Here is an 18,054-nt window from a genome sequence, read left to right as displayed (position 1 = left end):
GCTTCAAAATACAGACTTTTGTAAAACACAGGGGTAGTGATAATTTGGTTATCTTCTCATTCCCTTATTTTACTTTCAGAAAAGCAGTTTATTACGTTTACGAATTATTACATAATCAAAATCATCTTGCAATCTTCAACTATATAGAAGCTTCAAAAATAGAAAAATTAGCAATAACCTTAAAAAAATACCACAATTGATCCATGATTCTCCACTGGCATATATAACACTTATTTTAGAAGTTATTTTTGGAAGCATGAATTTGTTAGAAAAATAGTCCAGTTTTGTTTTGTGTAGATCATGACTTTTTTTTCAATTTACTTTAGGGTTCAGCGATTTGCTAGGTACAGCTGCATGTGCACATGCAAAACCTGTTTTCTCCTAGGAAATAATCATAATTTATCATTTATGTGCTAAGGCAAATCTGTAGAAGTTAATAAAAATATTTTTTAAGACTGTGCCCAAACACAAGGAATAGTTGGAATTTAGAAAAATACGTAATGTCAGAAAGGTTGACATTAGTCAAAGAACTTATCTTTCAAATGTTTTATTTATTCCTATTGCAAGCTACAGTATACTAACTGCTTTCCTAATATTCATACCTAACTTCTACATTTTCAGGCTTATGACCCATACTGACATTTGATTTTGGTCCATTTGATTTTTCTTAGTTAGCTTCAGGATTAGATATTCTGCCCTTCTAGCTGTTTTGGAAAGGAGCTTCTTAAGTTCAGTGTGATCTATAAATGTATATTTGTGATTCTGTTTTCTCAAATTTATACAGAAGGGCATAGATTATAGCTTTGAAATTATTTAAATAGGACCTATAATGTGGTTACTGGATATATTGCTAGTCCCTTCAATGGGAGAGATTTTTCCTCAGATTTAAGTTCAGTTTCCATTTCTTTAGGGGAGTCTTACCTGACCTTTCCCAATAGCTCAAGTCCCCCTTCTGTGCACTTTCGAAGCACCCCTAACCTTCCTGTTTATATTATGTTGTATTACCAGGCCTCATAAGGAGTCCTGTTCTCCACTAATAATTGTGTCTTTAAGATTTTTCTTAAATTTTAAAATATTTTAGTTTGAAAAATTTGTGTTAAAAATAATATGACAACTAAAGTAATTCAATTTCTGAAGAATATGAATTCTGTAGTTGTTTGAGGTTATCTGTAATTTAGTCCTATTAAGCATACTATGTAAAACATGTATTATCTTAATGTCTTAGTATTTGGTATAAATTTTTTAGATTTCCATGACTTAAGATGAGTAAACAGAACTAATTTAAAATGGTTCGATAATTCTAAGGAATCATTTGTTTTTACACTGTTAAATACTTTGAAGGGGGGACAAAAGAACTTTCTTATTAGAAAAGGTATGCTATAACTTGTCTTTATTCATGTATTCTGTTACAGGCGTTTTTATTAGTTAGAGGTTCTGTTGGCAAGTATAGAACTAGTTTCTTCAAGTAATCAACATTTTATTCTCATTATTTTCAATTGTAAGACTCAGTCTTCTTATAGACCAATGTAGGTTTTAATTATCTTTTCTTCCAAAACACTGTGTGGTATGTAAATGGTTGTTAAAGGTTAATACACAAATTTGGCTGCTTATATTAGGTCGAAGCTTATTCTGCTTTGGTATAATTTGTGCACAAAATTGATTTGAATGGTCTGCAGTGCAGTGTATCTGTTCTCCTAACATTCTTTTTTATAACTTAAATTGCGTATTTCAGAGCAAGAGTGGTTTAGGTGAAAAACATTTGGATTAGAAGTTAAGAGATCTGGTTTCCCATCTTCACTTTATTTTTTTTGTGATTTTTGCAACTTGTTTCTTCTTCTTGGGCCTCTGACCTTTTATACAGTTAGAGATTTGAACTAAGTGATTTGTCCAGGAATTAATATTAATATTGAGATTTTATAGATAATTTTCAGTCTAGTTGGTAGACCAAATAATGTATTGTTATGTATAATGTCAGTAGAATCAAAGGCTCTTAATCAGCACTTAAAGCATGTGAATTACTCTTCTCTAAACCCAATTAATGGATACACTTTTTTCAGTTTTTAAAAACTTCCTATTGGGAGGCTTGCTACTCCAGGTCAAGCTATAATTTACTAAAATCGATACTAATAAACTGTGATAAGTAATAAACTATAAATCGATACCTAGAGCAACCACTAAACAATCTGTTTGAAGAGATATATTCAAAAACACTATAGATCAGATAAATGAGAATTCTAAGAAATGTTCAAAGAACTTATAAGAAGGCAGAAGAAAGAAAACAATAATAAACAGAGGGAAAAAATAGAAAATGAATAAAAATGGCAGATGTAAGCCCTGACATATCAATAATTACATTAAATGTAAATTGTCTAACATCAGCAATTAAAAGACAGACTGGCAGAATGGTTGGAAAAAACCTATAAACAAACCATGACTCAGCTATTTGCTGCCTATACAAAACTCGTTTAAATGTAATAGTATATATAGGTAGGTTGACAGTAAAAGGATGGAAAAAGATATACTATGCAGACATTAATCAAAAGAAAGCAGGAGTGTCTACTGTTAATATCAGATAAAGTAGTTTCAGAGCAGAGAAAATTACCAGGGACAGAGAAAGATATTACATAATGAAAAAAAGATCAAGAAGACACAGCAAATCTTAAATGTGTATATGCCAAACAGAGCTGCAAAATATGTGAAGCAAAAAGTGATGGAACTGAAAGGAGAAACAGTTGCACGATTGTAGTTGGAGACATCCGCACCTCCCTTAACAATTGATTGAGCAGCTAGATAGACAATTCAGCAAGGATATAGCAAAACCGAACGATTCCATCAACCAGTGGGACCTAATCCACATTTATAGAACACATCACCCAACAGCAGCAGAATACACATGCTTTTCTAGCCCCAGTGGAACATTTCCCATCATAGATCAAATTCTGGGCCTGAAACAGACCTTAACAAATATAAAGAATTGCAATCATATAGTTTGTTCTCTTACCGCAATGGAATCAACTGGAAATAATGAGTGTTATGTTGAATGGGAAAAAAAAAAAAAACAATCTCAGAAGGTCAGATTCTTTTGATTTTATGTATATAATATTCTTAAAATGACAAAATGATAGAAATGGGAAACAGATTAGTAGTTGTGTGGGTTAGGTTTAGTAGGGGTAGGAGAGTGGATGTGACTATAAGAATGGTAGGATGAAATAATTCTGTGTCTTGATTGCAGTGGTGGTTACACAAATCTACACGTGCTAAAATGACGAGAACTATATATATGTATTGTACTAATGTAAATTTCCTGTTTATTGCACTGTACTTAGGAAAGATGTAAACGTTGGGGGAAACTGGGTATAGGTTTTGCAGGACCTCTCTATTATTATCACCGTTCTATGACTCTTTAATTGTTTTAAAATAAAGTTAAAAAAACAAAACTTTATTTGATGCAGTAAACATACAGAAAAGTACAAGTATTCTTAAACATATAACTTGCTGATTTCTTTTCACAATGAGTACACCTATATAACTAGCATTCAGATCAAGAGACAGTTTTCAGTTTTTTATTCATCCTCAGAATTTAGTTAGAAATCTTTACAATTTTAGCAGAAGAAATATTCTTGACGAATAATTTTAGTTGTTAATATTTACATATATGGTTATCAGAGTTAAAATAACAGGAATATGTTTGGGAAATAACTATTATAAAATCTTACTAAATACTAAACTACGAGAATTTAACTAATGTGTGATGTACCTTGCCAGTGCTCATTCCATCAGAAATGGAACTCTGCAAGTCTCTCATTCTTGTTGCTGAAGTACAGTAGAAAAGCAAAAACATGCAAGTGCTTTTTTAAGCCTCTTTTAATCACAAAAGCTAACATTTGATTGACTAAAGCAAGTCACATGACAGAATTTAGAATCAGTGGGCGGGAAATATATTGCATCCCTTGAAGACAAGGGTGCAAGGAAGGGTGAAGAATTGAGGTATGAATTAAGTCTACCAGAGGCATTCTACTTTTATGTTATAACTATATTTAAAAAGTATATTTGTGTACTATAATTTCTTGGATTTTAGAAGTACTGTTTGGAAGAAAGAAATATATAAATTTTTGTTTAGCTCTTCTAATAAATAGTTCCTAAGTAATTGCCTTGCATTCTTTGCACTAGCTCTTGTTTGCAAAACTGTGTATTAAGCAATCATGAAGAGCAATAATTTAAGCGAGTTTTTAGAAAATCTTAAATTAAGATCTCTTAGCTCTTATGTTTAGTAGTTTCTAGTACGTTTTAAGAGACACAGATATTAAAATATTTTTATGCCTTATATAAAGAGTATTAACACATTTCAACAATATTAGTAACAGTTCTTTTAATAAAATAATGCTAGAATTTAAATGATAGCATTTTGACTATGAGGAAATGAATCTGCTGAATTCTTGGCTTTTAGGCTTTTAACTGATTCTTGATAATTATATCTACAGGGCAGTTACAGATTATTTATAGTGTAGGTATTAATCAGAGTAATGATTCGTCACGTGTAAATGATTATATGTGTGAATCTAACAAGTAAGATAGTAATTATGTCTAAGTTCATGTAAATGTTTTGTTTTGGTAGTACTTTAACTTGAAGAGTAAGAAACTTTAATGAAAACAAAGTTTCAGTTTTTATACATATATATATTTTTTATTCTTTGATGTTCTTGATCTTTTAGTGCCCTGTCTTCAGTAGCCTTCAATCTAGCCATACAGCCTACAGCCTTCAATCTAGCCATACAGCCTACAGGGTGAAATAATAGAGAATAATAAAGAATCTTAATTTTCAGCAAATCTTGTGCTACCTAGAATAGAGAGATATAAATTAAAGGGGAATTATGTTACTCCCCCTTCTTGTACTTTTTAGAGTTTTAATATTTTTTTTGTTTTAATTGTTAAAAGAGCAGAGTATGTATGTAGCTTCTATTATTTTTGTCATTGCTTATCTTTTACTGATTTGGATAATTTTTGTAAGTGGTAGCAAAAGAGACTTAGTTATACTTGTATTATTGTGAATTAAATCTGATTTTCAGCCTTGTAATTTAAAAACTTTTATTTCTTCTTCTTGAAAAGGTGAACAAATAAGAGACATATACAGCCAAATTGATAAGAACAGTTTTAAATTTTCTTTGAGAAACAAAAACAGGCTAAGCAGATCCAGCCACTTTGGATAGCTTTTAATGCACAGGAATAGATTTTACTTTACTCGCTCTGATTTGTAGACGTTTATGCAGAACATTGTCCTGCATTCTGAGCATTCTTTCTAGACAAGATTCATTTGATCGAATTATAGTTTGTCTTAAGCAAGGCCCATTTTGATCTCCTTGTTGAAATTTTGGAAGCCTCATAAACTTAATAAGGTGTCCTAAAACTTCAGAAAAGCTTTTATCCTCTTAAAGGATGATATTTACTTGAACATTGTCTGCAAATTTTGAGGCTATAACTTTTAGGGAGAGTGTATATCTCTTATATCACTTACAATCTTCTTGTATAATGATCTTGTATAAATTCTGACTAATATATGATTGATAAGTTACTGCTGTATATGTTTATATAAACTTTAAAGTCTGTGTTTAATTTTTCAGTCTTCCTGAATAGAATAGATTGAGGAGAGATTAGGATGTGGGACAAATGTAGACCACTTTTTGAAAAATTTTGCTTTTGATAAAAGTGAGAAATTAGACGATGGCTGGAGGGAGAGGTATTTTTGCTATTTAAAGATGGAAAATATTACATGTTTATTTGTTGATGAGAATAACCCAAGATAAAGGAGAAATTGATTGTTATGGGAGAAAGTATAATTATAAAAATGGAACCCTGAGTAGTAAACAAAAAGCATGGGATCCAGAGCATAACTGAGAAGTTAGATAGGAGCTGAAACACTTTATTCACTGTAAAAAGAAGGAAGGCAGAGCAAGTAGGTACAGATATATAAAGGTTGGGTGAGATGTCTAATTGCATCAGCTTTCTTAATGTGGCAAGATCATTAACTGGAAATGGGAAAGGAGGGGATTGTCAGAGATTTGAAGAGAGAAAAAGGTATACAGTAGCCACTTAGGGGAGTGAACGAACTCAGACCTCAGTGAGGTGTATGATTAGAGTAGTGTTGAGTATCTATTTGAAATTTATGATCATAAATTTGAATGGGACTGCTATATTTTTAATATAGTTTAATTATTCTAACACTCTATAGAGTATTTTTCCCATTTTACAGATGAAGAAACAAAAACAGATAATGTAGCAAAATCCTGTATATTACCTCCCAGATTTACATGTTTGCTTCGGGGATGTGTGTGTGTGTCTGTGTGTGTGTAAATAAAACATTAAAAGAAATAGTACACTATATAAATGAGTTGAAGTTTTTTCTTTCCTGGAGCCATTACCTTCCTGCTTTTCCAGAGGCAACTACTCAGGAGTTTAGTGTGTGTAAACTTACAGTCCATATATGATTTTTTAAAAAAGTGTATTTCTGTTTTATTAAGTTTATCAGTATTACGTTCTTGAATTCTTTCCACTTTAATATCTATAATGTTCATTTAATTGCTGTATAGTATTTCAGCATATAAATATACCACAATATATTTATCTGGTCTTCTTTGATTAATATTTAGGGTGTTTCCAGTATTTTACCATTATTAACAATGCTGCAGTAAACACCCTTTTTGCACAAATGTTCTTTATAGGTAATTCCAGAAAATGAAATTGTTGGGTAATAGGATATGCATAGTTTTGGTTTTAATAGATATTGCTTTATTGTCTTCAAAAGTGGGAATGCATGAAGTGTTTGAGATTAGCTATTTCTTCAAACCTTGCTGCGAAACTCTTGAATATTTCCAGTTAATTGAGTTAAAATTTTAATCTCATTTTTATTCTTTGATTATTAGTGGGCTTGAGCACCTTTTCATGTTTATTGGTCATTTTATTTCCTCCTATAAATTGCCTGACCCATTTTATCTCTTGTGTAATAGGAATTCTTAGTATATTTTAGATACTAATTTTTTGTCTTTTGCAAATATTTTCTCGATTATGGATGTTATTGTTATATATAAGTTTCAAATTTTGTTATAGATAAGTTAGCCCATCTTTATTTTTATAGAATTTTTGTTTTGTTTAAGGCCTATCCCTAGATTAAAAAAAATTTTTGTTTTCTTCTAAAAATTTAAAATTTTGTTTTGATGTTTAAAGATTTTATTTTTGTTTTAGTGTTTCGTGTGAGGAGTTATTTTTTTCTCTACCGGTTAGACAGTTATTTTCATACTATATGTTAGTTCATCAATTTGAATCTATTTGAAATACCACTTTTATCCTAAATGCCCATATTTGCATAGGTCTGTTTCTTAGACATTCTTTCTGTACAGTTGGTCTCTTTATTTCATATTCATAACCTATTCTTATTACTGCTTTTATCAACTACTTTCTGGAAATTTTCCTTTTCATTCCATTTACATTCCTCCATCATTAAACTATTTCTTCACATTCTAATTTAAGTGAATATGCTTATTGTACTTGATTAGTAACAAGTATTGAACCTAGAAAAATTCTAACCTTTTATCAATTTGTACAATTTTGTTTTCAACCATGTTGATGTTCCTGTGATGTGATAGAACCCCAAATTCTTAAAGTAGGTACTCAGAAAACAATTGCAGTCCAAGATTTATTATGGAATGAAGAGAGATGAAGAGCATTTTTGTTTAAACTAGTCATCTTGAATTTTGTTCCAATTTACAGTTTATAAAACTACTCTACAGTGCCCTGTACACTTATTCCTATCCTTTATTCATTTTCCCCCCAATCCTTTTCCTTCTTCCATTTTTCCTAACCATCTCTTTTCTCTTATAAGGGTGGTAGAAAACAAATGTAAAAAAGGAAAAACTCATTTGTGTTTTTATTTTCTATATTTCACCCTTTCATTGGTCATATGCCTTCCCCATACTTCATCTTATTACATTGTGTATCTCAATATGTGTATGTGTATGTGTGGCACCATTTCTGATTCTGTCAATCAGAATTCGATAGGCCACCACTCATTATTTGTATGCCCCTTTATTAACGCATTTCCTGTTTGCCCCGAGAGTTCTCACTGGGGATGCTTGTGGCTGCAACGTTTACCCAGAGATAACTCATGGATTACAGTCCTAACCTTACCCCCAAAATTTGCCATGAAATATCTCGCTTTTATTATTATTTTTGCATTACTCTAGTATATTGATAGTCTTTGGAAACAAATGACATCACTCTATTGATAGCATTTGATTTTAGTAGTTCGATCGCTGAAAATGTCAAATCCTAGAAAACATAGCCTTCCTATGTGTGATGTTAAATGAACGCTGGCAGCGAGCTGCACTTTTTTTAATCTAAATGGGAAAAGGGGGCATTGATTGCACTATGTATTTGTTTTCGTCGTCATAACACTATAAGAGCAGAAACTGTATCAAAGCCAATTTTGTGTCATTTGTGCCTGGCACAAAATCATATACCGGTGGAGAGCAACATGGTATATGATTAATAAAATAGTAAGCTTATAGCAAAATTTTGTATTTCTGAAGTTGCTGATATTGTGTAGATGTATTTTAGAAGCAAAATAATGATATGATTTCTGAGACCTGATTAACAAAGAGTTGTGAGATTTTTCAGGTTTCCCCATTTTTATCCCCTTGCCCAACTCTGCTATTTAATTAACCCTATGTTTGAAAAGAAAGAGAAAACTCAGTTTAGATCCTCCCCTCCCCCCGCCCCCCTTCAGGAGTCGTGGTACTAATATTCCACAAAAAACACTCCAGTTTAGATCTTAGTGCTTGGTGTTGGCCTTTTCTTCCACTGGGCTAATTCAGACCCATTGAGACAGCTCTTTGCTAAGATTTTGAAAGGGGAAGGAAGTGAGCTTTCAAGCCGTTTAGCCTGTCTGGATCTTCTCCGAAGTCCCTTGACCCTTGGGAGCTCATTAAAATGTCTCTCTCTTGACTCTGGTTGATGCCAGGTGATTTCTTCATTTTGTGTGAGAGAGGTGTGTCAGTAAGGTCTCATGGGACAGAATCAGATGAGTGACATCTCAAACATTGTATGGAGCTCACATTAAGAACCACTAAGACAGTTATGGAAGGTGGGGATATTTCTCTATACCTGTAAGGATAGGAGAGAGTCACACAATTCACCCCCTTCAGCCTTTCCTATATTTTTGGAGTTGGACATTTGCATACTTAATCTATCAAAAGTCTCCCAACGCCTATCAAAGATGAGATAGACTACCTGGTTTTTTTTTTTTCAAGAGTGATGAGATCTACAGGAACCCAGGAATGACCATTTTGTCATCTTAAATGACTCCTGCGGAGAAAAGACGGTGGCTATAGAAGTACCTGAGTCAGAGTCTGTGACCAAATTGACATCTATCCAGATGTCCTTAATCTGAGCTTGTGAACTTTTCATTCATCTGTTGTGTCAGAGATCTTCCCCTTTAGTTTTGGAGGGATGCTAAATTTCCAGAATATTTCAGTTACTGAGAATTTGATCACTGATGACCCCTGAAAGAAATAGTGACCATTTCTTTTATCATTGTTCTGCTAAATTTCTTGCTATGCTGACAACATATTCTATTTTTTCTTTCTTTGTTATAGCTATCTTTTTCAGTCTTTTCTGATATATTGATGTATCCACTTCCTTCTACCATTATTAAAATTGAAAGTTAAATGAATATATATAACTAATTCTATTCATATATTTTAATTTACACATAGTAATTGAAACTTTTAAAATCCAGGATAGAATATTATACTTGTCTTTACTACAAAAGCAATTAAGGTTATTGCCTTGAATACAAAATGTAATTTTCCTAAAATTGTTTACTATTGTCTACCAAGAATATTGGTCATTGTCATTTAGGAAGCAAGAGAAATGTCTACATTCACTGAATTAAGCTTAAGTAAACTTGATTTGTTTTTATACTACTGAAAATATTTTAAAACTTGTTTTCTAGGCCAACCATATCCTGATCCAACGCTTCCTCTGCAGAGGCAAGACAGATTTTATTCTAATTCTGGTAGACTATCTGGACCAGCAGAACTCAGAAGTTTTAATATGCCATCACTGGATAAAGTGGGTAAGAAATAGTTTGTGTGTATGTATGAGTTTTTTCATAATGGTGGCAATAAAGAATTAAAAGCTGAATAAAAGATAATAAAATTGCTATTTCTAGTATCTCTTAAGGCCAAAATCTCTTTCCCAAAACCTTCCTGGTTTTATCTTTCTTATTATATTGTACACATCCATGGCATCTATGTAAATGTTGGTGATTGGTTTGGGCACCTTGATAATGGATTTACTTTATGTTCCTATGATGGGAAATTTTGCTGCGTTCCATGATTATTTTTCTAATTTTTCTAGTCCATGTACATATATCCTGTTTAGTAATCAGGGAAATTTAGGTGAATGTGAAAGGGCATGTGAAAATCTACCAGAAAAATAATTCGGGTACATGCTCTGTTGTTGATTTAATCGGTAATCTTATTTAAACATTTCATACTTAGATATATTTAACTAACATTAACTGAAAACCTACTATTTTGTCAGGCCCTCTTTCCTTAAACCATCTCATAGCAAGCCACTAAAGTTGGGAAATATGTATATATCCAATGTATCAATCAAAAATGAGAACATGAAGACTATAAAAAGATTAAAACATAAGTAGAAAATTAATATAAATTTATTAGTAGAATTTTCCTCAGGAGCGTGTATATGTTTGGGAGGAAAGCATCATTTGTTTGAAATACATAGAATTTAGAAAATCTTTTTTGAATAACGAGCAAAGAAAGAAGCATACCTATTGTCCGGATTTCTGTTAATTAGTCATAATTAAATTAATTGTTTCTGTTAGTCTTTTGAAATTATTTTCTCATTAATTCAAGCTTAACAGAATGAAAATATATCTATAATTGCACTGTTTATAAACTAGTGCTATTTAAAATTTTTTACATGTCCTTTTTTTTTTGATAATTGAACAGTATCCAATTAGGCAGATAATTTTTAAGTGCTTCTTGTTTAGAAGATGCCCTACATGACATGGCAGACAACATACTAAGGTATTATTATAATTATATGAATAATTAAGTAGGAGAAAAAGATATTTATCTTTAATACTGGTCAGAATAACAAGTCCTTTTAGAGAATATGCTGTGTCACAGAAAGTGAGAACTCTCATCTAGTTGAAGAATCAGGGAAAACTTGATGAAGGAGGTACCATCTGAGGTACTTTTGAGGGAATTTGAAAAATTAGTTGAGAGGCAGGGGTCTGTGTCAATAATAATGAAGAGCATAAGCAAAACCAAAACCAAAAACAAAAAAAACAGCATGAGTCATGGATAATGGCTATAAAACTGAGATATTAATCACTTGACAAGTTTTATGATCAAGTGAGTTAATGTGTGTGGAAGGGTTTTGTGAATTGAAAAGTTCTGTTTAAACGTAACATTACTATTTGGTTTGTCAATATGTGATATTTACATGGAAAAGAATGGTGAAAGATATGCTTGAAACGCATTGACTAGCACTGGTGGTCATAAGCATTTATTGAATGAAAGTGAATATCTTATTTAATCTTCACAATGAACCTATGAAGTAGACACTATTATCTTCATTTTATAGATGAAGAAACCAAGGCTCAAAAATGTGCTCAAGATCTCAGGGTAGAAAGTATCAGAGGCAGGATATTTCCTTTCCTCTCCTCTCCTCTCCTCTCCTCCCCTCCCCTCCCCTCTCTTTTTTCTTTTCTTTTTGGTGCAAATAAAAGAACCCACTTAAACAGCTTTCCCTCCTCCTCCCTTTCTCCTTTCTCCTTTTTCCTTTCCTTTCCTTTATTCCTTATTTCCTCCCTCCCTCCCTCTCTCTTTCTTTTTTCTTTTTTTACAGCAGAAAAGAAAAGCTTTATTAGAAAGGAAAGTACACTTCCAAACGTGGAAGTGGGCCTGAGCAAGAGAAGCGTGGCTCAGGAGGCCTAGAGGCAGGATTTGAACCCATGTTTGTCTGACTCCAGAGCCCCGTATTTTATTGAAATGAGAGGATGGTGGACCTAGCCACTGATTCACTAAATGTCTATAGAATGCTTATTGTATGACAGGCATTATAGTAGTTGCTGTATTTCAGTGGTGAACAAGGGCTCAGCATTCCTTTATACCTTGAGGTCTAGTAAAGGTCTGTAGGCAGTTGCATTACATAATGACAAGAGTATAAGTACAAAATGTTATGGGAGCATATGGGGCATTCATGAAGATGAGGTGTTAGTGTTTTGAATGTGGGATAGCCAAAATCTTTTTGAAGGTAGTGACATATAAGCTGAAAATTAAAGGAGGAATTAGCTAGACCAAAATGACGGTGATCATGTTCTAGGAGAAGAGAATAGCATCTTTAAAGATTTAGTGTTAAGAGTCCCTAATTAATTATGGCTGCAACATGGAGCATGAGTCAAGGAATACTGAAACAAGTAGTGAAGAGGGGCAGAGAGTTTTCAGGGTCTTGCAGACCAGTTCAGAAATTTGGACTTATTCGCAGGGAAAAGGGAGCACAATAAAGGCTTTCAAACAAGAATGTAATCAAAATACGCATTTTAGAGGAATTACTGTGATTGTATTATGGTGAATAGTTTGGAGAGAGTGGTCAAGGTTGGAGGCAGGGTAACTTTTTAGGAGACTATAATAGGAATCTACTTGAGTGATGGTGATGATTTACAGAGGATATAGATAAATGTAAACAGACAGAGAAAATAGAATTGGGAGGATTTAGGATTTAATGCATGTGGGAGTGAGGGAGAAGAAGGAATTTGGTTGATACCCAGGTTCCTAGCTTTGGCACCTGCGCCATTCATTGTTCTGAGGTGAGGAACAAGGAGCAGCAGAAAGTTTGACTGGAAAGATTGTGAGTTACATTTCGAACTTAGAAAATTAGCAGCACCTGTGATACAGCTGCATGAAAATTCAGATAGGCAGTTCAAGCTTTTAAGTCCTAGGGGAAATAGCTAGATCTGAATCACATCTGGAAGTCATTAGTAGTATACATCAAATTAAAGCTGTAAGAGTAGTTGGGATTTCTCAAAGAGAGAATGAGAGGAGAATAGGGCCGAGGATAGAACTCTGAGGAGACCACAGTTTAAGAATGGTCAGAGGTAGTGAAACCCACCAAAGAGACTGAGAAAGAGCAGCTAAGAAGTAGAGAGAGAGAGAAAGGAGGATACCATTGCAGAAATTAAAGGCTGGGAGGATTTAAAAAGGGGGAGAATAGTCAACAATGATGAGAAACAATATAAAGATTATAAAAGTGTCTGTTTTAATTTAGCAAACAGAGACAGTTTTTGATCTTGGGGAAATAATTTCGGTGGAGCAGTTGATGTTGCAAATACATTATAGTAATGAGATCAGAATGGGAGGGATTCTGAGCAATATGTATAGAACAATTCTTGATTTTGAAGTAGAGAGGTAGCTATAGGGAGATTCTCTTTTTCTGTCTCATTTTTAAATAGTAGTTGGGAGAGACTTGCTGATAGGACAGGTCTAGCAGAAAGGAAGGAGGGAAGGAAACACAGAGAAAGATCTCTGAGGAAGCTGGAGGGAGAGATTCTGAGCACAGAATTTGGGTTATAGATTGTCTAGAAGGATGCTTTTCCATGATAATAGGAGGACAGGTCATAGTAATATGGTTGCCGTTTTATGCTTGATTACAAAGTTAAGGGAGTTAGTTTTTAAGTGACTGGTATAGTAGCTTGTAGGAGAACAGAGGTTTGAAATTGCTGAGGAGAAAACTGGCATAGAAGATACAGAAGGAAAGCTAGGCAGTAGGCATCTGGAAGTTGGCTGGAGATCTGTCAGCCTTTACTGTGATGCCAGTCTGCACGACTCTGGTATATTTTACCCACAGAAGTGCTAAGTGGCTCAGGTATAGGCAGAGGAGAGGCAGAGAGTTGGATTAATCTAGGGCTGGAATGTTCTCAGAGATTGAGCAGTTCTTGGTGATAACAAAGTTCAGGAACATTCAGAAACAGTGGCTAAATTCAAATACTAGTCTATGCTACCTGATGGAGAAATAAGGAAGGAAGGATGAGAGGAAAAGAAGGAGCAAAAGAGGAGAGGGAGAGTGGGAGGTAGAATAGAAAGGACATAAGGCTGGAGAAAAATGAAGGAAGGAAAGAAAGGAAGGATGAAAAGGAATGTTACCTCCTAGAAGTCTCCTTATGATGCTACTTGCAGCAGGATTGCCTGGGAACAAGCTTGGGAAATCACTGCCAAATGCCTTTGCAGAACTTTGAGTCTGTCATAATTTTCAGGGACCTCAAGCTGTTCTTGTGGCCCTAATGCAAGTTGCTGGTGTCAAGCCGATTTATGTGCTGATACGGGGAGTGGGAAAGTATCAATATCTTTTGTGATCTGGAGCTATTCTAGGAATGGATTTATAAGTCATGTATTTTTAACGATTTAACTTTTATGTCTAGATGAGCCAGTGTCTTCAGAAATGGAATCCAGTAGAAATGATAGCAAAGATGATCTTGGTGTAAGTATTGAAAGTGGAATTTTATCTTTTTTCCAGGAGACTTCTGAACTCTTGGTTTACTAGAATAGAAGTGTAGCTAGCCATCTAGTTTTTGATATAAAGCTGTTTCTTTCATTTTGACAAATATACTTCCTACTTAGCATTATAGCTGTTTCTTTTCTGGATTGTACCCGATGGTGATCAGGTACAATTTACAGACTGTAACCTATCAACAAACCAGAGGCTTGAGTTAGTTTACTATAGTTAAATAAGACTTCGAATTTTCCCCATTGGATTTTTATTTGAATGTTTTAAAGTATATTTTTGTTACTTTGTTTGTAATTTTGGTTTTGGTCACCTTATTTTATGTTGAAAATATAAACATAAGTATTCTTTTTTTAGTATATGCTTGATACAAGAATGTATTTTGGTACTTTTGGACTATTGTGTTATATCGTTTGTCAAAATATTACTTTGTTGGTTAAAGCTGTTTTCTGTTGAGGTAATAAAAATTTGTGATGGCAAAAATTTGTCTGATGTAGAAAACTGTTTGAATCTTTCTCTGGAGCCTTTTTAAGACTACTGTAGAGTGCTTCCTGCCTAGATGCCTAGGGGGCTTTCTTCTAAGCCTAAGATTTCAGGAAAATAATTACAGAATTTGCTCTTGTTTTAGTGACTGCTATATGTCAATTTGTTATAGAATTTAAATGTGCCTGATTCAGCTCTCCCCGCTGAAAATGAAGCAGCTGGGCCTGGCTTTGTTCCTCCACCGTTTCCTCCAATCAGAGGTCCGTTGTTTCTAATGGACACAAGAGGCCCGTACGTGAGAAGAGGCCCTCCTTTTCCTCCACCTCCCCCAGGAGGCATGTATGGAGCTTCCCGAGAGTATTTTCCTCCAAGGGACTTTCCTGGCCCACCACCTCCTCCATTTGCAAGTATGCCTTTTTCTTTTCTTTTTTAACTTAATATGTGTTTTGTAGAATAAATGAAAGATATTAATTCTACTTTCTATTCATGTAGTAATACAGTAGTGGAAAATTTTTCTCACCATCTGTGAGTGTACCGTTACTTTTCCAAATTGGGAAGGTGGCCAGTCGTCAGTAGACTGTAATGAGACTTCATCTTGATTCATCTCAATATGTGGAATTATTTCTGTAGTTCACTTGTCAAGAAAATTGTTGGCTTTTTGCAGCAGTCTTAAGACTGAAATTATTTGTATCTTATTTGGTAGAAACTTGTTACTATGTCAGTGACTAAAAATTATTACAGTTTCTATTTTAGCATTAAAATTACTGTCTAAAGAATTTTTTAACATCCTTTCTTAAGTAGTTCTCATGCAGTCCTACTTATTTAAAACCTAAAATATATTTATCATGTTTGGACTAATTGTTGAATTTATTGAAACTCTTTCATGGCCTCACATCAGAAAAGTGGAATAATTTATTGCTTTTATATCTATATATTGCCATTTAGAACTATAGGTTTCTGCGGAATAAGTAGATGGTTAACAAACTTTAGGCAGAAGCCTATTATTTGCCTGATGTGGTCATTCCTTCCCTCATTTCTCCTCTATTTTAAAGTTTAAGGTGAATTAAAATGAATTTTGTTTGGGAAATTTTAAGATGGTGTTTGATATAATTGTGAATGTTTTAGGATAATATCAAATTAGAACTGGGAATTACTAATCTGAATTTTAAGTCTGGTGAAAATTACATTACATGAAAACTTAAAAAAACTTTGTGTAGTTTGAAATAATTTTTAAAAAAGTGTTAAGATGTTAGATTTTCTCAGGACAGAAATTGTTTCTAAAATTAATGATATTCTCTTTAAAAATATATAGTTGAAGAAAGCATATTTTTCTCAGTGTTGTAAAATTTCATTTGTTAATTCGAGTAATCTAGTATCAGTTTTTGAATATGAAGATAGGTACTGGAAGTTAAATGCTAATGATTTATTAGGACTGCAGTACAGGTGCTTAAAGTTAAAAAATGTCTTTTACCAATCTCTTTGAACAGTGAGAAATGTCTATTCACCGAGAAGTTTTCCTCATTATCTTCCCCCAAGAGCCGGAATTTTTCCCCCGCTCCCACATCCTGAAAATAGGAGTGAGTTCCCTTCAGGTTTGATTCCGCCTTCAAATGAGCCTACTACTGAAAATCCAGAACCACAGCAAGAAACTTGACAATATTTTTGATCTATCTTCAGAAGTAATTTTGACATCTCTTTCATTTTCAGTTTAAGTAACTGCAGTTACTTAAGTGATTATACTTTTGCTCAAATTGAAGCTTAATGGAATTATAATTCTCAGGATAGTATTTTGTAAATAAAGATGATTTAAATATGAATCTTATGAGTAAATTATTTCCATTTTATTTTGTTCTAGATAGTATAATTATTTTAATTTGATTAACAAATCCACTATCACATAAACAATAATAGGAGTTTTCTATATGTAATCTTGCAGTTGGGGACGTTTTAAACTCCAAAGGCTGTGTCTTTATTCCAAGAACTGTATTGACTATGGTTATAGACAAATGTGAAAGTAATTTTATGCAAATTAAATAAATTTTAATTGATTTAAAAACTTGTTTGGCATTGATAATAAAATCAGGTAGTTTTTCCATAAGTATGGCTCTTTTAGTTAGTTTTTAAAATTTCTCCCACTAACTTTGAGGCTCACAACCAGTGCTTTATATGGGTCTTTCCCCTTTCAATTATCTTACCAAAAAATAGGCCCTATTTCTTGCAGATATGAATAACCCAACGTAACAAATTAATGTACTTTTAAAAGCCAAAATTGATTATATTTTAAAGAAAACCAGGATATTGCTAATGGTAAGTTTTAGAATTTGGCTCTTCTTAGTTCATTCACTAATTCCTGTACAATTTTATTTTTTATTTCTCTTCATTTATAACATATGTACTGTTTTTAGTGGGGAATGTTGAGATTTACTGTAGGGTAACTGTATTGAGGCAGTGTGTCATCATTTTTAGCTTTGGATTTAGTGTCTTTAGAATGTTTCCTTCACTCAGGTTTGTATTTTATTAGTCTTCTTGCACATTAATCTGATTATGAAAGACTAATAAATATTACAACACTTATGTTGAGAGGTTGGTTGTTTTTAGCTGTTTATTTGGATTTTTTCTTCAGTGCCAAAAGGCAGATTAAATATTCCTGAACAACGCAGTGATGCATTTGTAATTGGAACGCTTCATGCCAGCATTTCCCCAGGTGTTCTTTGGAACATTGTTCTTGTGAGGTATTTCTGCTCCCTCTCTATTCTTACCTGTGCCTTAGAAAAAGAGGCGAAAAAGAAAAGCTCCATGTGAAATGCTTGAATAAAATACAAAGTAGAATGAGGACTATAAAAGCATCATTACACTTGGTGTTTGAAGGCCAGATTTTAGGAAGGAAATAAAGACTACTTTTTTTTAAGTTGGAAAGTGAAAGGAAGAAGAGAAACAGAAGAGGAATGATGCAGAACATTCCAATCAAGTGAAAAATTTTTTTTGCCC

General features: G+C 33.2%; 1 protein-coding gene across 11 annotated transcripts in view; it reads left to right on the top strand.

The window, feature by feature from the left end:
- Positions 1–17,122, top strand: part of MIA2 (melanoma inhibitory activity 2) — an 80,579-nt gene extending 63,457 nt beyond the window's left edge. For all 11 annotated transcript variants that reach the window (XM_025047933.1, XM_015590617.2, XM_015590616.2 and 8 more), the window contains 4 exons: positions 10,004–10,126; positions 14,501–14,559; positions 15,239–15,473; positions 16,554–17,122. In XM_025047933.1, the coding sequence (XP_024903701.1) occupies positions 10,004–10,126; positions 14,501–14,559; positions 15,239–15,473; positions 16,554–16,720 (584 nt within the window). In that variant the 3' untranslated portion in view covers positions 16,721–17,122. The remainder of the gene's footprint in view (positions 1–10,003; positions 10,127–14,500; positions 14,560–15,238; positions 15,474–16,553) is intronic.
- The last annotated feature ends 932 nt before the right edge of the window (positions 17,123–18,054 follow it).

The sequence above is a fragment of the Pteropus alecto genome, unplaced genomic scaffold (assembly GCF_000325575.1).
Source record: "Pteropus alecto unplaced genomic scaffold, ASM32557v1 scaffold104, whole genome shotgun sequence".
NCBI lineage: Eukaryota > Metazoa > Chordata > Mammalia > Chiroptera > Pteropodidae > Pteropus > Pteropus alecto.
The sequence above is the reverse complement of the archived record's forward strand: the minus strand, read 5'-3'. Positions and strand labels throughout refer to the sequence as shown.